General features: G+C 41.6%; 1 protein-coding gene across 1 annotated transcript; it reads left to right on the forward strand.

Moving 5' to 3' along the window:
• Positions 1–531: 531 nt before the first annotated feature.
• LOC144656819 (dual serine/threonine and tyrosine protein kinase-like) lies at positions 532–8,258 on the forward strand. Its single transcript, XM_078517066.1, has 4 exons — positions 532–1,444; positions 3,734–5,280; positions 6,070–6,316; positions 7,068–8,258. Exons 1-4 carry the CDS (start codon positions 698–700, stop codon positions 7,461–7,463), a joined length of 2,937 nt encoding a protein of 978 aa, XP_078373192.1. The 5' UTR covers positions 532–697; the 3' UTR covers positions 7,464–8,258.
• Positions 8,259–13,554: the final 5,296 nt, after the last annotated feature.

Here is a 13,554-nt window from a genome sequence, read left to right on the forward strand (position 1 = left end):
ATTTTAATTTGATGTGCAAGTTCTCAGAAATTTACTGCGTTCATTTTTGGCGAAATTCAATCGAAATTCAACAGTATTTGGCCGCCAAATTAAAATTAAATTTGTTGTGTCGTGAATTAGGATAATCATTCCCACGAAAATTTCGAATTTGCTCAAAGAAATGTTTCCAGCCGACCGATAAAACTAATTTTGATCAAATAGCACTGTTTGGGTCCAGAATTTATACATTTTATGCCATTAACTTCAAATTTAGTTTAAAACACGCGCGAAAACTTATCCCGGCAAGCCGGGATAGCTCGGCCATAACCGTTTACATGGCAAAAAGCTATCCCGCCTAGAAGGGTGCCCCGGGCAAGTAGACCGAGTGCCCCGGCAAGGCGGGTTACCCTTCTAGCATGTAAAGGCTTCAATACGTTTTCTTAAGAAACGTATGAAAAGTTGGCTCGCCCAGGGTAGCTCGGTTAGCCGGGTAACTCGGTTAGCCGGGGCACCCGCCTTCCATGTAAACAGGCCCTTAGAGAGCTCTGAACAATAAAGGTAGAAATGTACTAACTGAAAGGTTCCTCGTTTGGATGATCGCTGTGGTTATGATTATTTTTAGACCGAAAATGCTGGTTTGCCATATGAATGTTTTGAACCGACTGGGGTTACAAGAAACCCCACACGTTTTCGTCTGAGAAATCTCGTGACAAGTGATATGCATTCAAGCATTCAATCATACAAGCATACTGTTTTGCATAAAGTAATTAATGCTTCGACGACATGCATTTTTGTAGATTTTCACTTAGTTGTTTTTAGAGGTTTAAGGCGAAAAATGCAGGAAAAACTAGAAAGGGCGGTGGAGGAGTTCAAAGTGTATTCTGAACGAGCTTCGTCGTTGTTCAACGAGACAATTCAGTGTTTAGAGGAAATGAAAACCCAAGACAAGCTTAGCAAAGACGCCATTGACGCGTTATTCTCATCGTTAAACATGGAAGAAATCAAACAAGCCCTAAAGAAGAGACCATCCGTAGTTTTCATTGGTAATCGAAATTGTGGAAAGAGTGCGATTTTGAACGAACTTCTCGGCGGGTCCTTCGTCCCGGTCCACGAAACACCATGTACTTCCCGAATAGTACGGATCAGTAACTCGACGGGTAAAAACACAATCAGGGTTGTCGACAAAGCTGGAGAAGAAGTTCAGCCTTTGACTACGTTCACAAAGAAAGTTCCCAAAGACTACGTGGTGGTTTGCGATGAAGGAAGAGAACAATCGGAACAGCTCAAGTGCACCGTTGACATTACCTTAAATCATCCCTTCCTGAAGAGTGGCATCGAATTGATTGACTCTCCCGGAAGGAATGAAAATGATGCTCTTGACGATGTGGTGGACACCTTCTTTGAAAAAGGCACAACACCTCTCATCGTTTATGTCATCGATGGGAATGAACAACTGAGATCATCGGTATGTATCGATATGTTGATTTGCCGTCCACTTTAGTTTACTGTATAGGCTACTGAATTAATTCGTGACTAAGTTAAACAGACGCCCAAATCACAAGTGACTGGAGTCACTCTTTCTTACGAAGTGTTAACTACTGACTTCAATGTAAGCAGTCGTAGCAGCTTGTACGTTTTTTACGTTTCCGGTAACAAAGGTTACAGAAAAAACTGAGTGCTTCATATTGCATGTAAAACCTTTCGCTGAGTGTCTCTTCCCGGAAGAATACGTTTCCTGTGCCTTGTGCCTTGTTCTATCTCTGAGCCTTTCCATGTGCCAGTGCCAGGGCCTGTTCCTGTGCCTATGTCTGTACCTGTGCATACGCCTGTACCTGTACATGTGTCTGTGTGACTGTGTGCCTGTGCCTGTGCCTGTGCCTGTGCCTGTGCATGTGCCTGTGTCTGTGTGATTGTCCCTGTGCATGTGCCTATGTCTGTACCTGTGCCTGTGTCTGTGTCTGTGTCTGTGTCTGTGCATTTTCCTGTTCCTGAGCCTGTGTCTGTGCCTGAGCCTGAGCCTGTGTCTGTGTCTGTGTCTGTGTCTGTGTCTGTGTCTGTGCCTGTGCCTGTGCCTGTGCCTGTGTCTGTGCCTGTGCCTGTGCCTGTGCCTGTGCCTGTGCATTTTCCTGTTCCTGTGCCTGTGTCTGTGCCTGAGCCTGTGTCTTTGTCTGTGTCTGTGTCTGTGTCTGTGTCTGTGCCTGTGCATGTGCCTGTGCCTGTGCCTGTGCCTGTGCCTGTGCCTGTGCCTGTGTCTGTGCCTGTGCATGTGCCTGTGCCTGTGCCTGTGCCTGTGCCTGTGCCTGTGCCTGTGCCTGTGCCTGTGCCTGTGCCTGTGCCTGTGCCTGTGCCTGTGCCTGCGCCTGTGCCTGTGCCAGTGCCAGTGCATGTGTCTGTGCCTGTGCCTGTGCCTGTGCCTGTGCCTGTACCTGTGCCTGTGCCTGTGGCTGTGTCTGTGCCTGTGCCTGTGCCTGTGTCTGTGCCTGTGCCTGTGCCTGCGCCTGTGCCTGTGCATGTGTCTGTGCCTGTGCCTGTGTCTATGTCTGTGCCTGTGCCTTATGCCTGTGCCTGTGCCTGTGCCTGTGCCTGTGCCTGTGCCTGTGCCTGTGCCTGTGCCTGTGCCTGTGCATTTACCTGTGTGTGTGGATACGCCAGTGTCTTTGCTTGTGCCTTTGTCTTTGCATGTGCCTGTGACTATGCATTGTATGTAAGTCTTTTTGGTAATAAAGTTGTTGTTGTTGTTGCCTGTGCATTATGCTATGCCTGTGCCCGTGCATGTGCCTTTGTCTGTGCCTTTGCCCGTGCCTTTGCCTGCGCATGTACCTGTGTGCGTGGATATGCCTGTGTCTTTGCTTGTTCCTTTGTCGTCTGTGCCTGTGCCTGTGCCTGTGCCTGTGTCTGTGCCTGTGCCTGTGCCTGTGCCTGTGCCTGTGCCTGTGCCTGTGCCTGTGCCTGTGCCTGTGCCTGTGCCTGTGCCTGTGTCTGTGCCTGTGCCTGTGCCTGTGCCTGTGCCTGTGCCTGTGCCTGTGCCTGTGCCTGTGCCTGTGCCTGTGCCTGTGCCTATTCCTGTGCCTGTGCCTGTGCCTGTGCCTGTGCCTGTGCCTGTGCCTGTGCCTATTCCTGTGCCTGTGCCTGTGTCTGTGCCTGTGCCTGTGCCTGTGCCTGTGCCTGTGCCTGTGCCTGTGCCTGTGCCTGTGCCTGTGCCTATTCCTGTGCCTGTGCCTGTGCCTGTGCCTGTGCCTGTGCCTGTGCCTATTCCTGTGCCTGTGCCTGTGTCTGTGCCTGTGCCTGTGCCTGTGCCTATTCCTGTGCCTGTGCCTGTGCCTGTGCCTGTGCCTATTCCTGTGCCTGTGCCTGTGCCTGTGCCTGTGCCTGTGCCTGTGCCTGTGCCTGTGCCTGTGCCTGTGCCTGTGCCTGTGCCTGTGCCTGTGCCTGTGCCTGTGCCTATTCCTGTGTCTGTGCTTGTGGTTGTGCCACTGCTTATGTCTCGGCATGTACATATGTTATGCCTGAATCTGCCTGGTAGCTTGCGCTGGTGCTTGTTGTGTACTTGTGGTTGTCCCTGTGCTTGGTAACGTATGCTTGTTGTTGCGGTTTTCGTTGCCTGTACCTGTACCTGTACCTTTGCTCATTATCCTGCTTTTAAAACGCTGATCTGGTGTCTGAGTTCTAGATTGTAGTTTACCTTTTTGTCATTTCTTTTACCTTGGAGAATAGTAGCCTTAAATTAATTCTGAATTTTTGTGGTTGATGGTAGGACCAAGACACAATTCGTTTCCTTCAAGACAAATACCCACAATTATCGTTCATGTTTGTGTGCAACAAGGTTGATACCTCGGCTGGGGCGGTGTCATTTGACATTCGAAGCTCGGACGAACTTGATTCCGATGAGGAGGAAACAGTGAAGAAAGTTGAAAAGCAGACAACTGTCTTCTCCCAGTTACAGCACCATGGTCTCATAGCCAACAGTGAATCTTATGACACGTGTTTTTCGTTTTATGGCATATCTGCGCATAACGTGCGTGAAGAACGACGGAAGAAAACCTACAGCAGAGCAACTGAGCTGTTTAGCAAGTTTGAAAAGGGTTTGCTGGCTATTCTTGAACAAACCGTGAAAAAGGAGACCAAACAAGTAGTGAGCAAGCTCATTTTTCTGCAGATGAGCCTCGTCCGAGCCATGGGTAGGTCAAGCAAATCGCTGTACCATACAATTGGAAGTCCATTGGAATTTGACACAGCCAAAAGCGTCGAGAAATCTCTCTATACCACCTTGACCGAAGCTATTGCAGGTGAAGAAAAAATAGCGGTGCTGGTTAATTGCAAACTTCTCGATCTTGAAGAAAAATTCATGTCAATAGCCCTTCAGTGTCGTGTAACAATGAAAGTTCCAACGGACGTCTCTTCGTTGGACAAATCGGTAGCAATTTTGCAGGGGTCACACGAAATTTTGAATTATTTGTATACGCTTCTTGGCGTAACACCGAATCAGCAGAGATATGAGTTCCCGTTTAGTTGGAATAACGATGACGCTCCTTTCCTTCGATTTTTAATCGTCATGAAAGGGGTGATCTTAGACATAAGTTTCAATGATCTCGTGCGTGCTTTGAAAGGTTTTTTATACGGAGTAAAAGACCTTGTTGAAGTGCATTCAAGAAAGGTTGTCAATCCGCTACTCCGACATGCGCTCGAATTAGCATATGGGTCAAGCTTATCAAAAACGAAGAATTCTTCGACAGACCCACCCTCTGAAGGGCTGTTTGTACATTTGGAAAACCTGGCGAGCAAAGTGTTAAGAACGGTACTGACGGAGGTTCTGGTTGAAGGATTACTTGAGGCGATGAAATGGAAATCTTCAAATCCAAAATTCAGCATAAAAGATAAGCAAAGTAGAAGAAAAATTATCGAGTTAATTTTTTCCAAATTCAGCACTCAACGAATCGCCCACTCACTTACTGTAGCCTTTAAAGATCTCCTTGAAAAAGCACACAACCTTTTCTTCAACTATACTGTTGTTACCGACGTCATATCAAACCACCCATCGCAGCAACTGGAAGAAATGGCAGTCCTATTCATCCCCACTGTGAGGCATCTTGTGGTTCGAGGCCTCGCTCTACAGTTCCTGCTAAACAACGGACCACTGAGCCTGGGTCCAGCACTCAAATCTACAAAACGCGGAATGATTCACGCTTGTGCTGGCTGGGCAGGTGAAGCATTTACTGGAGACTGTGTGGTGAAGGTCATTGATGAAGGAAAGGTGGAAGCAGACGTCTGGACGCAAACGGCAGTAGATTTGATCAGCACTATGTAAGTATCGACAAGAAGGTGGACACACTACACATGCGCAGCTCACTTAAAGGAACTCTGTCACGGCTGAATTAAATTTATTTTATTAATTTTTGCCAAATACTCGCTATGAAACTTAATATTTGCAAAGAAATTACTTCTATGGGTCTAACTGGATGATAAAACCGTAGCTTCATTACAACCAAGTGTGCCTCACGGGCGTTATAATTTAAAGTTAAAAGCAAACGAGATTAACTTTGAAAACTGTTCAGCCCAACAATATTTCAAAAACCCATTTCGCAATCCGTTTCAATCTACGTCACTTTTATCCGTCCGTACCTTCTTTTGTATTTGTTGTGATATAGAAATGTTTTTCACTGTGTTTAAGATTTTATTTTTATATTCAATCGAACTTGATGGCCCTTTTTCATGCCTACATTTGGCTTATATCCGTGACACAGTTCTTTTAATATGTCTCGCCAGTACCTTACTGTCTTTGCAAACAGCCTGGATAAGTTAAAGGCAAGATAAAATACCGTTAAATGCCTATAATAAACACCCCGGCCTTCCCCCACCCCCCCCCCCCCCCCAAAAAAAAAAATCACTCCATATTTCAGACAAAATCATTCCTGTAATAACCGCTCCATCCAGGCCCAAAATGAAAGCTGATGGATTAATATTTAGATTAAGCTTTTTATTAGGTCTCCCAATTAGAAGCCTCATATTGTGGAGGTTGTTTTTTATTCGATGTCTAAAGAGTATGCTCAGAGGTTTGTGGTGTTTATTAACGACTATAAAACCTTTTTGTAGTGAAATCCAAACAAGGATTGGCAAACCCCATCCTAACCTTCTTTTTGTTCATGGTTGGTTGATTCCTGAGCCCGGAGTTCTTTACGTTTTGATGGAAAAAGCAGATTCAGACCTGACTACAGCACTTCAAGAAGGCCTCCTTCCCCTTACGACCCGACTGAAGATTGCAGTGGATGTGGCTAACGGCCTGAAGACTTTACACAGTGCACATTACATTCATCAAGACATCAAAGCAGATTCCATATTGGTAAGCTAAGGGACCACGCAAACGCGAATGCAAGAATGAGTTTGGAGAAGTCGTAAATTCGAAGTTTGTGTCTGGGTATTTTAATACATAAAATAGGTAAATTTCTATTTCTTTAAAAAAAATCATGCTACAAAATTTTGCTTCCTGTCATATCCGTACCATCAGGCCTAACGCAAAAAACAAGGAACCCAAAGACTATCTAAGCAGTCTGGTGGAGTCGAAGCCGGGCAGAACACACATATGCATTGTCAACTTCATCTTTAACAATGAGATCAGGAATTCGAGATTTCAATGAGGTGATAGTTGATCGTTGAGTATGAACAGTATTTATCTTCACGCTTTAGCAAAATTGTACGCCTTCCGAGCTCCCATTGGAAACGTTCAGCAGTGTACGCACGCTCATTAGTTTATGTCCTTCTTTGGTCTTCCCTACAATGTACTTCTAGGCGAAACTTCTAGGCGAAACCCGAGAGAAACGAGAACGTGTCGCTTTTTTGTAAACGATCTTGATAGTGTATGATGGTCAGCCAATCAGATTGCAGCATTTTTTAAAAAATGTACTTATAAAGCACATGACAAGAATCGCCAATTTAATCACTTTTGTTGGGAACGAGGATGCGATTTAATGAGTTCCCGCCTCATCGATTGCGGCGCATAACGATTGGCATTTTCACGCGTTTGTTCAATCTAGCTGAACTAAAAAGAAACTCATGTTAGCTCATTTTATTTCTTACCTTTACCTAACCGTCAGCTTATGAAAGATGGTACAGCCAAAATCAATATGGCTAAACCCGAAAAGCCATTCGAACGAACACGTCAAGGAACTCCATTCCACATCTCCTTGGAGATGCATAAAAACCACAACAAGGGTCAAGGAAGCGACTGTTCTTACGACATCTACGCCTTTGGAATCTTACTGTGGGTGCTGTGCGAGGGATCTGGGAAGAGGCGTCCCCAGGCCTATGACAGATACACCACTGTAGCTGCCATGAAGCTGGCGGTTGAGAAGGAAATTTACCCTGAACGTCCAGTGGACGCCACTGATGCCTGCTGGGAACTAATGACGAAGTGTTGGCGGCAGAGGTGTGTCTTAACAACACATGATGTGTGTGAGGAGATCAAGAACATTTATCGTTGCACTCAGTGAAGAAAAGAAATTTTAAAGCATTGTTTCAGGGCCTTAACCAGACCTTTGCTATAGACGAGGCAAGATCTTGCTAGTGGATTCTGGGGGCACGCCCTCCAGAAAATTTTGAAATCTAGAAGCTACGAATCTCTTTCAGAGACATTTTTAATTAGGTATTTCTTAAGTAAATCAATCTTGTTCAACAGGGGATTATTTTCCATATAAAACATATATTGTTAAAACAATTTTGGGTAAAAATTTAGACGATGCAAGTCCCTCGTCTTGTCTCTTGCTAGTTACGGCCCTGTGTTTTTAAACGATGAAAAACGTAGGATTAACAATGTACAAGATGTATATAGCTTGCATTTTGTTGTGAGATTTAACAGTGTAATTACATTTACATGGTAAGTGCAACAAAAATTTTACCAAGCCGAAGTTAAGTAGACATAAGAAAGGTTTATCAGAGTTTTTTCAAGCAAATAATAAAGAATGGAAATTTCGGAGAAACGCATTCAAAATATGAAGCAATTACCGTAATGATTCGATTAGGCAGCTGATACCGAAGGATGGAGTTTGGGTGGGAAAATTGCAATCCGGCTAGCAGCTGCTTTAGAATTCTCCCAAATTCACAAAGCGACAACTTTCTATTATGACACGGTGTTAAAAAGCCTTCTTTAAGGCTGTCCATTATGCAATCATAATTTTATATAATGAAATGTGACGTAAGAAAGAATTAACGGTAGATTTAGAAGAATTTTCATTGTGGCATCAATTCGTGGTGTGTGATTCAGCTAATGTGTAACCCTACTGGTCCAATTAAAGTGCTACTACGATCAAATTTTCGATTTCCATTTTTTTACATTTTCGTGTACAATTTGACTTTCTTACTTACCTTGCCAATTTTCAATTCATTACGAACATCAGAAGTTGTTTTATTTTAACGTTTATTTCCGATAATTTACGGCCGCCATTAAAAAACCTTGTTCCAAGGCTTGGTTGCGAATAGGGAGAAAATGACGTCAAAGACTCCAAATACCTCACGGGTTGAAATTATAATAACAATCAGCATAGAACATTGCACGAAAAATAAGCCCAAACTTTTTGTTGCTTTTCGCGTGATTTTCACTACATATTGTTATTATAATTTCAACCCGTGAGGTATTTGGAGCCTTGACGTCATTTTCTCCCTATTCGCGACCAAGCCTTGGAACAAGGTTTTTTAATGGCGGCCGTAAATTATCGGAAATAAACATTAAAATAAAACGACTTCTGATGTTCGTAATGGATTGAAAAATGGCAAGGTGAGTAAGAAAGTCTTCTTGTACAGGAAAATGTAAAAAAATGGAAATCGAAAATTTGATCGTAGTAGCACTTTAAAGGTGAGCTAACTTTCCGTAAATGGCTTCACTTTTGGTTCGAAACAATGGACTGTCACTACAGTGGTCATTTAAGAGTTGGTGGCTTTGTGGCCTAATGGTTAGTGCTCTGCATGCATTACTAGTTTCTCCACACCATTTTTTTTTGTAAATCGTGATATCATATGGATTACTGAATACGCCGTTACTTGTGAAGAAACGCAGAGAACATAAGGGTTGAATAGCACGCGGAGAGCGAAATTCTAGCCTGCGGGTTTTCAGTCGCCGCCTTTCACGGATCCTAAAATTAACATGACCTGATGCAAGACTATTTGAATGAGTAAACTTCAAGGGTTCTCCTCATATACTTTAAAATATTCTGGGCCCCTAAATATTTTCATACACCCCTAAAGCTCTGCTGTTTATAAAATGATTTTTTCCATATATATAAGTAATCAGAAAATAACGCACTTGTCTACAACGGTTGATGCAAACACGACAGAGCCGGTTAAGGAATCGAAAGGAAAAAACGACAACAAAAGTTTATGCAAACTGGAAACGCTAACAAGGGTTTAAATAAATAAACAGGATAAGTTATTTCGACTTTTCCTGTTAGCTCAAGCGAGTGCCTGTCCAGCAAAACATTAAATAACCATTTTTTATTATGTAAACTAGAGTAACATACCAAGATTTCTCTCGCTGAGAAAAATCATATCTTCACACGTAAGAATAACATGTTATCTGCACATGTGAAGATATTGATTTGACACGTTTTCTGACAATTTTTTCCTGAAAGAGAGAAAGTTAATCCATTTAAGTGGAAACGTCTTTGGATCTTACTGCGCATGACGTGTGTGAGGAGATCAAGAACATTTCTCATTGCATTTAGTGAAGAAAAGAAATTTTGATGCATTGTTTCATGCAGGGCCGTAACCAGACCTTTGCCATAGTCGAGGCAAGATCTTGCTAGTGGATTCTTGGATTGTTGAAACAATTTGAGGTAAAAAGTTAGACTAGGCACGTCCCTCGTCTAGTATCTTGCTAGTTACGGCCCTGTGTTTTTAAACGATGATAAACTTCGTATAAACAATGTACAAGATGTATATAGCTTGCATTTTATTGTGAAATTTAACAGGGTAATTTCATTTACATTGTTAGTGCAACAAAAATTTTCCCAAGCCGAAATTTAGTACACATAAGAAAGCTTTTTCAGAAATTTTTCAAGCAAAAAATAAAGAATGGAAATTTCGTAGAAACGCATTCAAAATATGAAGCGAGTAGCGTAATGATTCGACTAGCAGCTTACACTGAAGTATGAAGTTTGGGAAAAGCCAAAACCAGGGGGGGCTGGCAGCTATCTTTGATCTTACCGCTTTTCTGCTTTCGATGATCGCCCCAGTTATGAAATCTGTCAATCATTCGAGAACCGTACGGAGCATGCGCACAATGCCTTGGCAAAAAAAAACAACAACATGGCGTCGCGTGTCGAGTTGACTGTAGAAAACGAATTCGCTGTTGGTTATTGCCGTTTACTTCCCGTTATAATTTTTTGTGGCAGTTCTGAGACAATCAAGACTAATGTTATGAAGGATCAGCTCTGTTTTAGGTTAGTAAAGCAGTTAAAAATTTAAATGAGCAAGGAGCGAGTGACATGTTTCGGGACAAGTTTCTGTGTACGTATACTGCATGGGCTGAGATTTTCCCAGTCGAGTGTTATCATCTTCACGCCTGCACAGCAAAAGAAATAATTTAGACCGCGATTCTCCTTCACTTAAGAGAAAATTCAGTAACAGTGTCCTTTGTTGGCGTCGAAGTGTTTCACGACTGCCCCTGTTAAGTAGGGTTGACCTGCTAAGCTTTATTAAAGTTTACATTTTATATACAGTACCTGTCTCAAGTTCTGTGTCTTTAAACAAGCTTACACATGTAGTTTGCGTATAAAACATAGAAGTTATTTTTAGAAATTCATCTTCTGATTGAACGTTTATAGTAGCATTTACTTCTAGAACCGAATATTGCATATACATTGTAAAGTGCCGAGTTGCTTTCGGTTGAAAATCGAATTTCAAAGCATTTTCCATCATGTCCATACGAATTGGCCCACAGGAGAATCGAATAAACGTTTTCTAAGGAAATCTTAAAGAGATATTAAATTTCGATTTTCCTTTTTTTTCCTTTGCTGGTACAAGATCAAGCTGAAGTCAACAAGGCAAAGAAATTCAAAAAGAATAAATTTCTTTACTTAAATTTAAATGTAAAAAATAATAATACATTGCAGAGGGTATGGCTTCAATTACCTAAACTGTGCAATCTGAAGTGCCTTGATGACACATACAGAAACCGGTAATTATCCTATTTCTGAATCTTTCAAAAAACGTCATTTCGAATCTTTCGAAACGTCGAATTTTAAATATTCTTAACCTCCGAAAAGATCCCAAAAAAAAGGTGAATAATTTTAATTTCAGTTAATTATGTTTTGGGTAAATACTTTGGTTGAACAGGGTCAGAGGTATCACAATTTAATTACAGCATTTAAAGGTGGTAAGGTAAATGCTTGTCTTATGTACTGGAAACACTTCAGCACTGGAAAAATGATAAATTTGCCCATCAACAATGGAATGTCTGTTGCGAACAAGTACATTGACCTACCATACTTACCGGGTAATTTTGTCTCCCAGGGTTTATTTCACATCTCCAAATGAGCTACTCAAGGGGATGCACCCCTTGCCGGTAATAAAAAAATTCTACAATATTATTATTGCAATACTGTTTTCCCCCACCCTAAAAATTCTCATCTATCATCTATCGCTACTTTCAGGAGACAGTGTAGCCAAGTGGTTTTGGGTACTGGTGTTGTAATTCTAAGATCCTAGGTCAAAATCCTCTACCCAGTAACAAGCTGAATTTGTTCTCGGTTGTCCTGAGATCAAATCCTTGGTCACGCTTTGTAGATAGAGAACTGGTCTGCCTCCTGCTAGTTGGAATTTGTAACTGTTATGTTCATTTAAAATTTTTGTTTCACTTGAAGTTAAGGGCATGACCACTGTGAACAACTTTAATTTTACATTTTTTTTTACATTTACATCTGAAACTTCTTCCTGGTCAGCAGGAAGACTTTTCAACTGGATGGGAGTAGAAATTGATTTTTTCTTTGGACAGGTAGGGCAGTTAAGAATCAACAGGTTAAGTAAGTCTCAATAGGATTTTTAAAAGTGTCAGATCCCATGCAGTGTCTCAATTATTTCTCTACCAGGGTACACACATGTACATTTGAGGAGCAGATCCTTTGCAAAACTCCACCATGGTATAATTATTTTATTTGTAAAAGCATTTCAAGATAATGCATCGCTAAAAACATTTTAATCCCCCTCAGAACTCAAGTTTCATTTTTTTTTCCTCAAGGAAATACAGCAAACCGTGGTCACTAAGTTTTAGGTAACTGACCATGACTAGAGCATTCTACAACCAACCAGCCTCTTGCAAGTTTCAATTCTCACCCCACAGGTGTGATAGGCAAAGTCTAAATGCAAGGTTACCCCACCAGCTTTCTCAGTGAGCGCCATTATCACGAAGACATGCTCAGTTCAAAAGTTTAAATAAAGAAAACTGTTGCAAACATTACCACCTAATCTTACAACACTAATTGAACATGAAAAAATGTTATTGTAACTGGTGCAAAATAAAAAATACTGGTAGGCCAATTAAATTTTGATATATTTTATTTCGATAAACTGTATTTCAGTTCCATGTTACTCTAGATATTATATTCTTATATTCAAATTCTAACTAGGCTCTGAGGCTTTATTGGGAAATAAACAAAACGAGTCATATCAAACCTTCTGCACTTTCTCAATAGCAACTACGTCAACTACGGTTTGATCTAAGTCTTACAGAAAAAAAAAAACTGTCCGAAAATGGCTACCCTTACCGTCATGGCGACTAGTCCAGAAATAAAGATCGTTCAGCTTATCCAGTGTATGAAACAATTACTAAAAATATTCTGCTGTGAGATTTCGTTGTCTTCACTGGGATGTAAAAACGCAGTGGTGGTCCCGTTCGCCGGTTTGCGGCGTAAATTTCACCTGTGATACTTCTTAAAAATCGAAATTTAGATATAAAGTGCTTAAACGAACCCCTGGATGTTCGAACGTGGAAACAGTTCTCGAAACATTTATGAACCTTCGCAAACGACCGTCCGCCATAAACTTCCGCCATCTTTGTTTTCAATCAAACCGGTACTTAGTCCCACTCGGCCATATTTCTTTACTGGGGCGATCATCGAAACTCGTCCCAGACCTCGCTGCCAGCCCCCCTGGCCAAAACTTTATGCAATCCGGGAAGCAGCTGCTTTAGAATTATCCCAAATTTGCAGAGCAACAACTTTCTATTGTAACACAGTGTTACAAAGCCTCCTTTAAGGCTGTCCGTTATGTAATGTTTAATAAATGAGCAGCAGTGTTTTATCAAGTTTTAAACACGAGGCGCAGCCGAGTGTTTTAGACTTGTTTTAGATAAAACACGAACTGCGAATTTATTGACGGGCTTAAAAATCTTCTGATGTAGATCAACTCATTCTTGCACTAATATTGAGATTTGGGGTTATTTTGGCCTAGAAAATTGGACGTAAAGTTTAGCCCTGTCTTTATCAGATATAAAGACACTCATTAAACATTAATTTCTTTTGTATTTTCTTTATGAATTATTAATGAGTTTTTTAAGCAATAATAATCATATATAATGAGATGTGACGTAATAAA

This window comes from Oculina patagonica, chromosome 1, assembly GCF_052425735.1.
Source record: "Oculina patagonica isolate OP01 chromosome 1, crgOcupat, whole genome shotgun sequence".
Classification (NCBI taxonomy): domain Eukaryota; kingdom Metazoa; phylum Cnidaria; class Anthozoa; order Scleractinia; family Oculinidae; genus Oculina; species Oculina patagonica.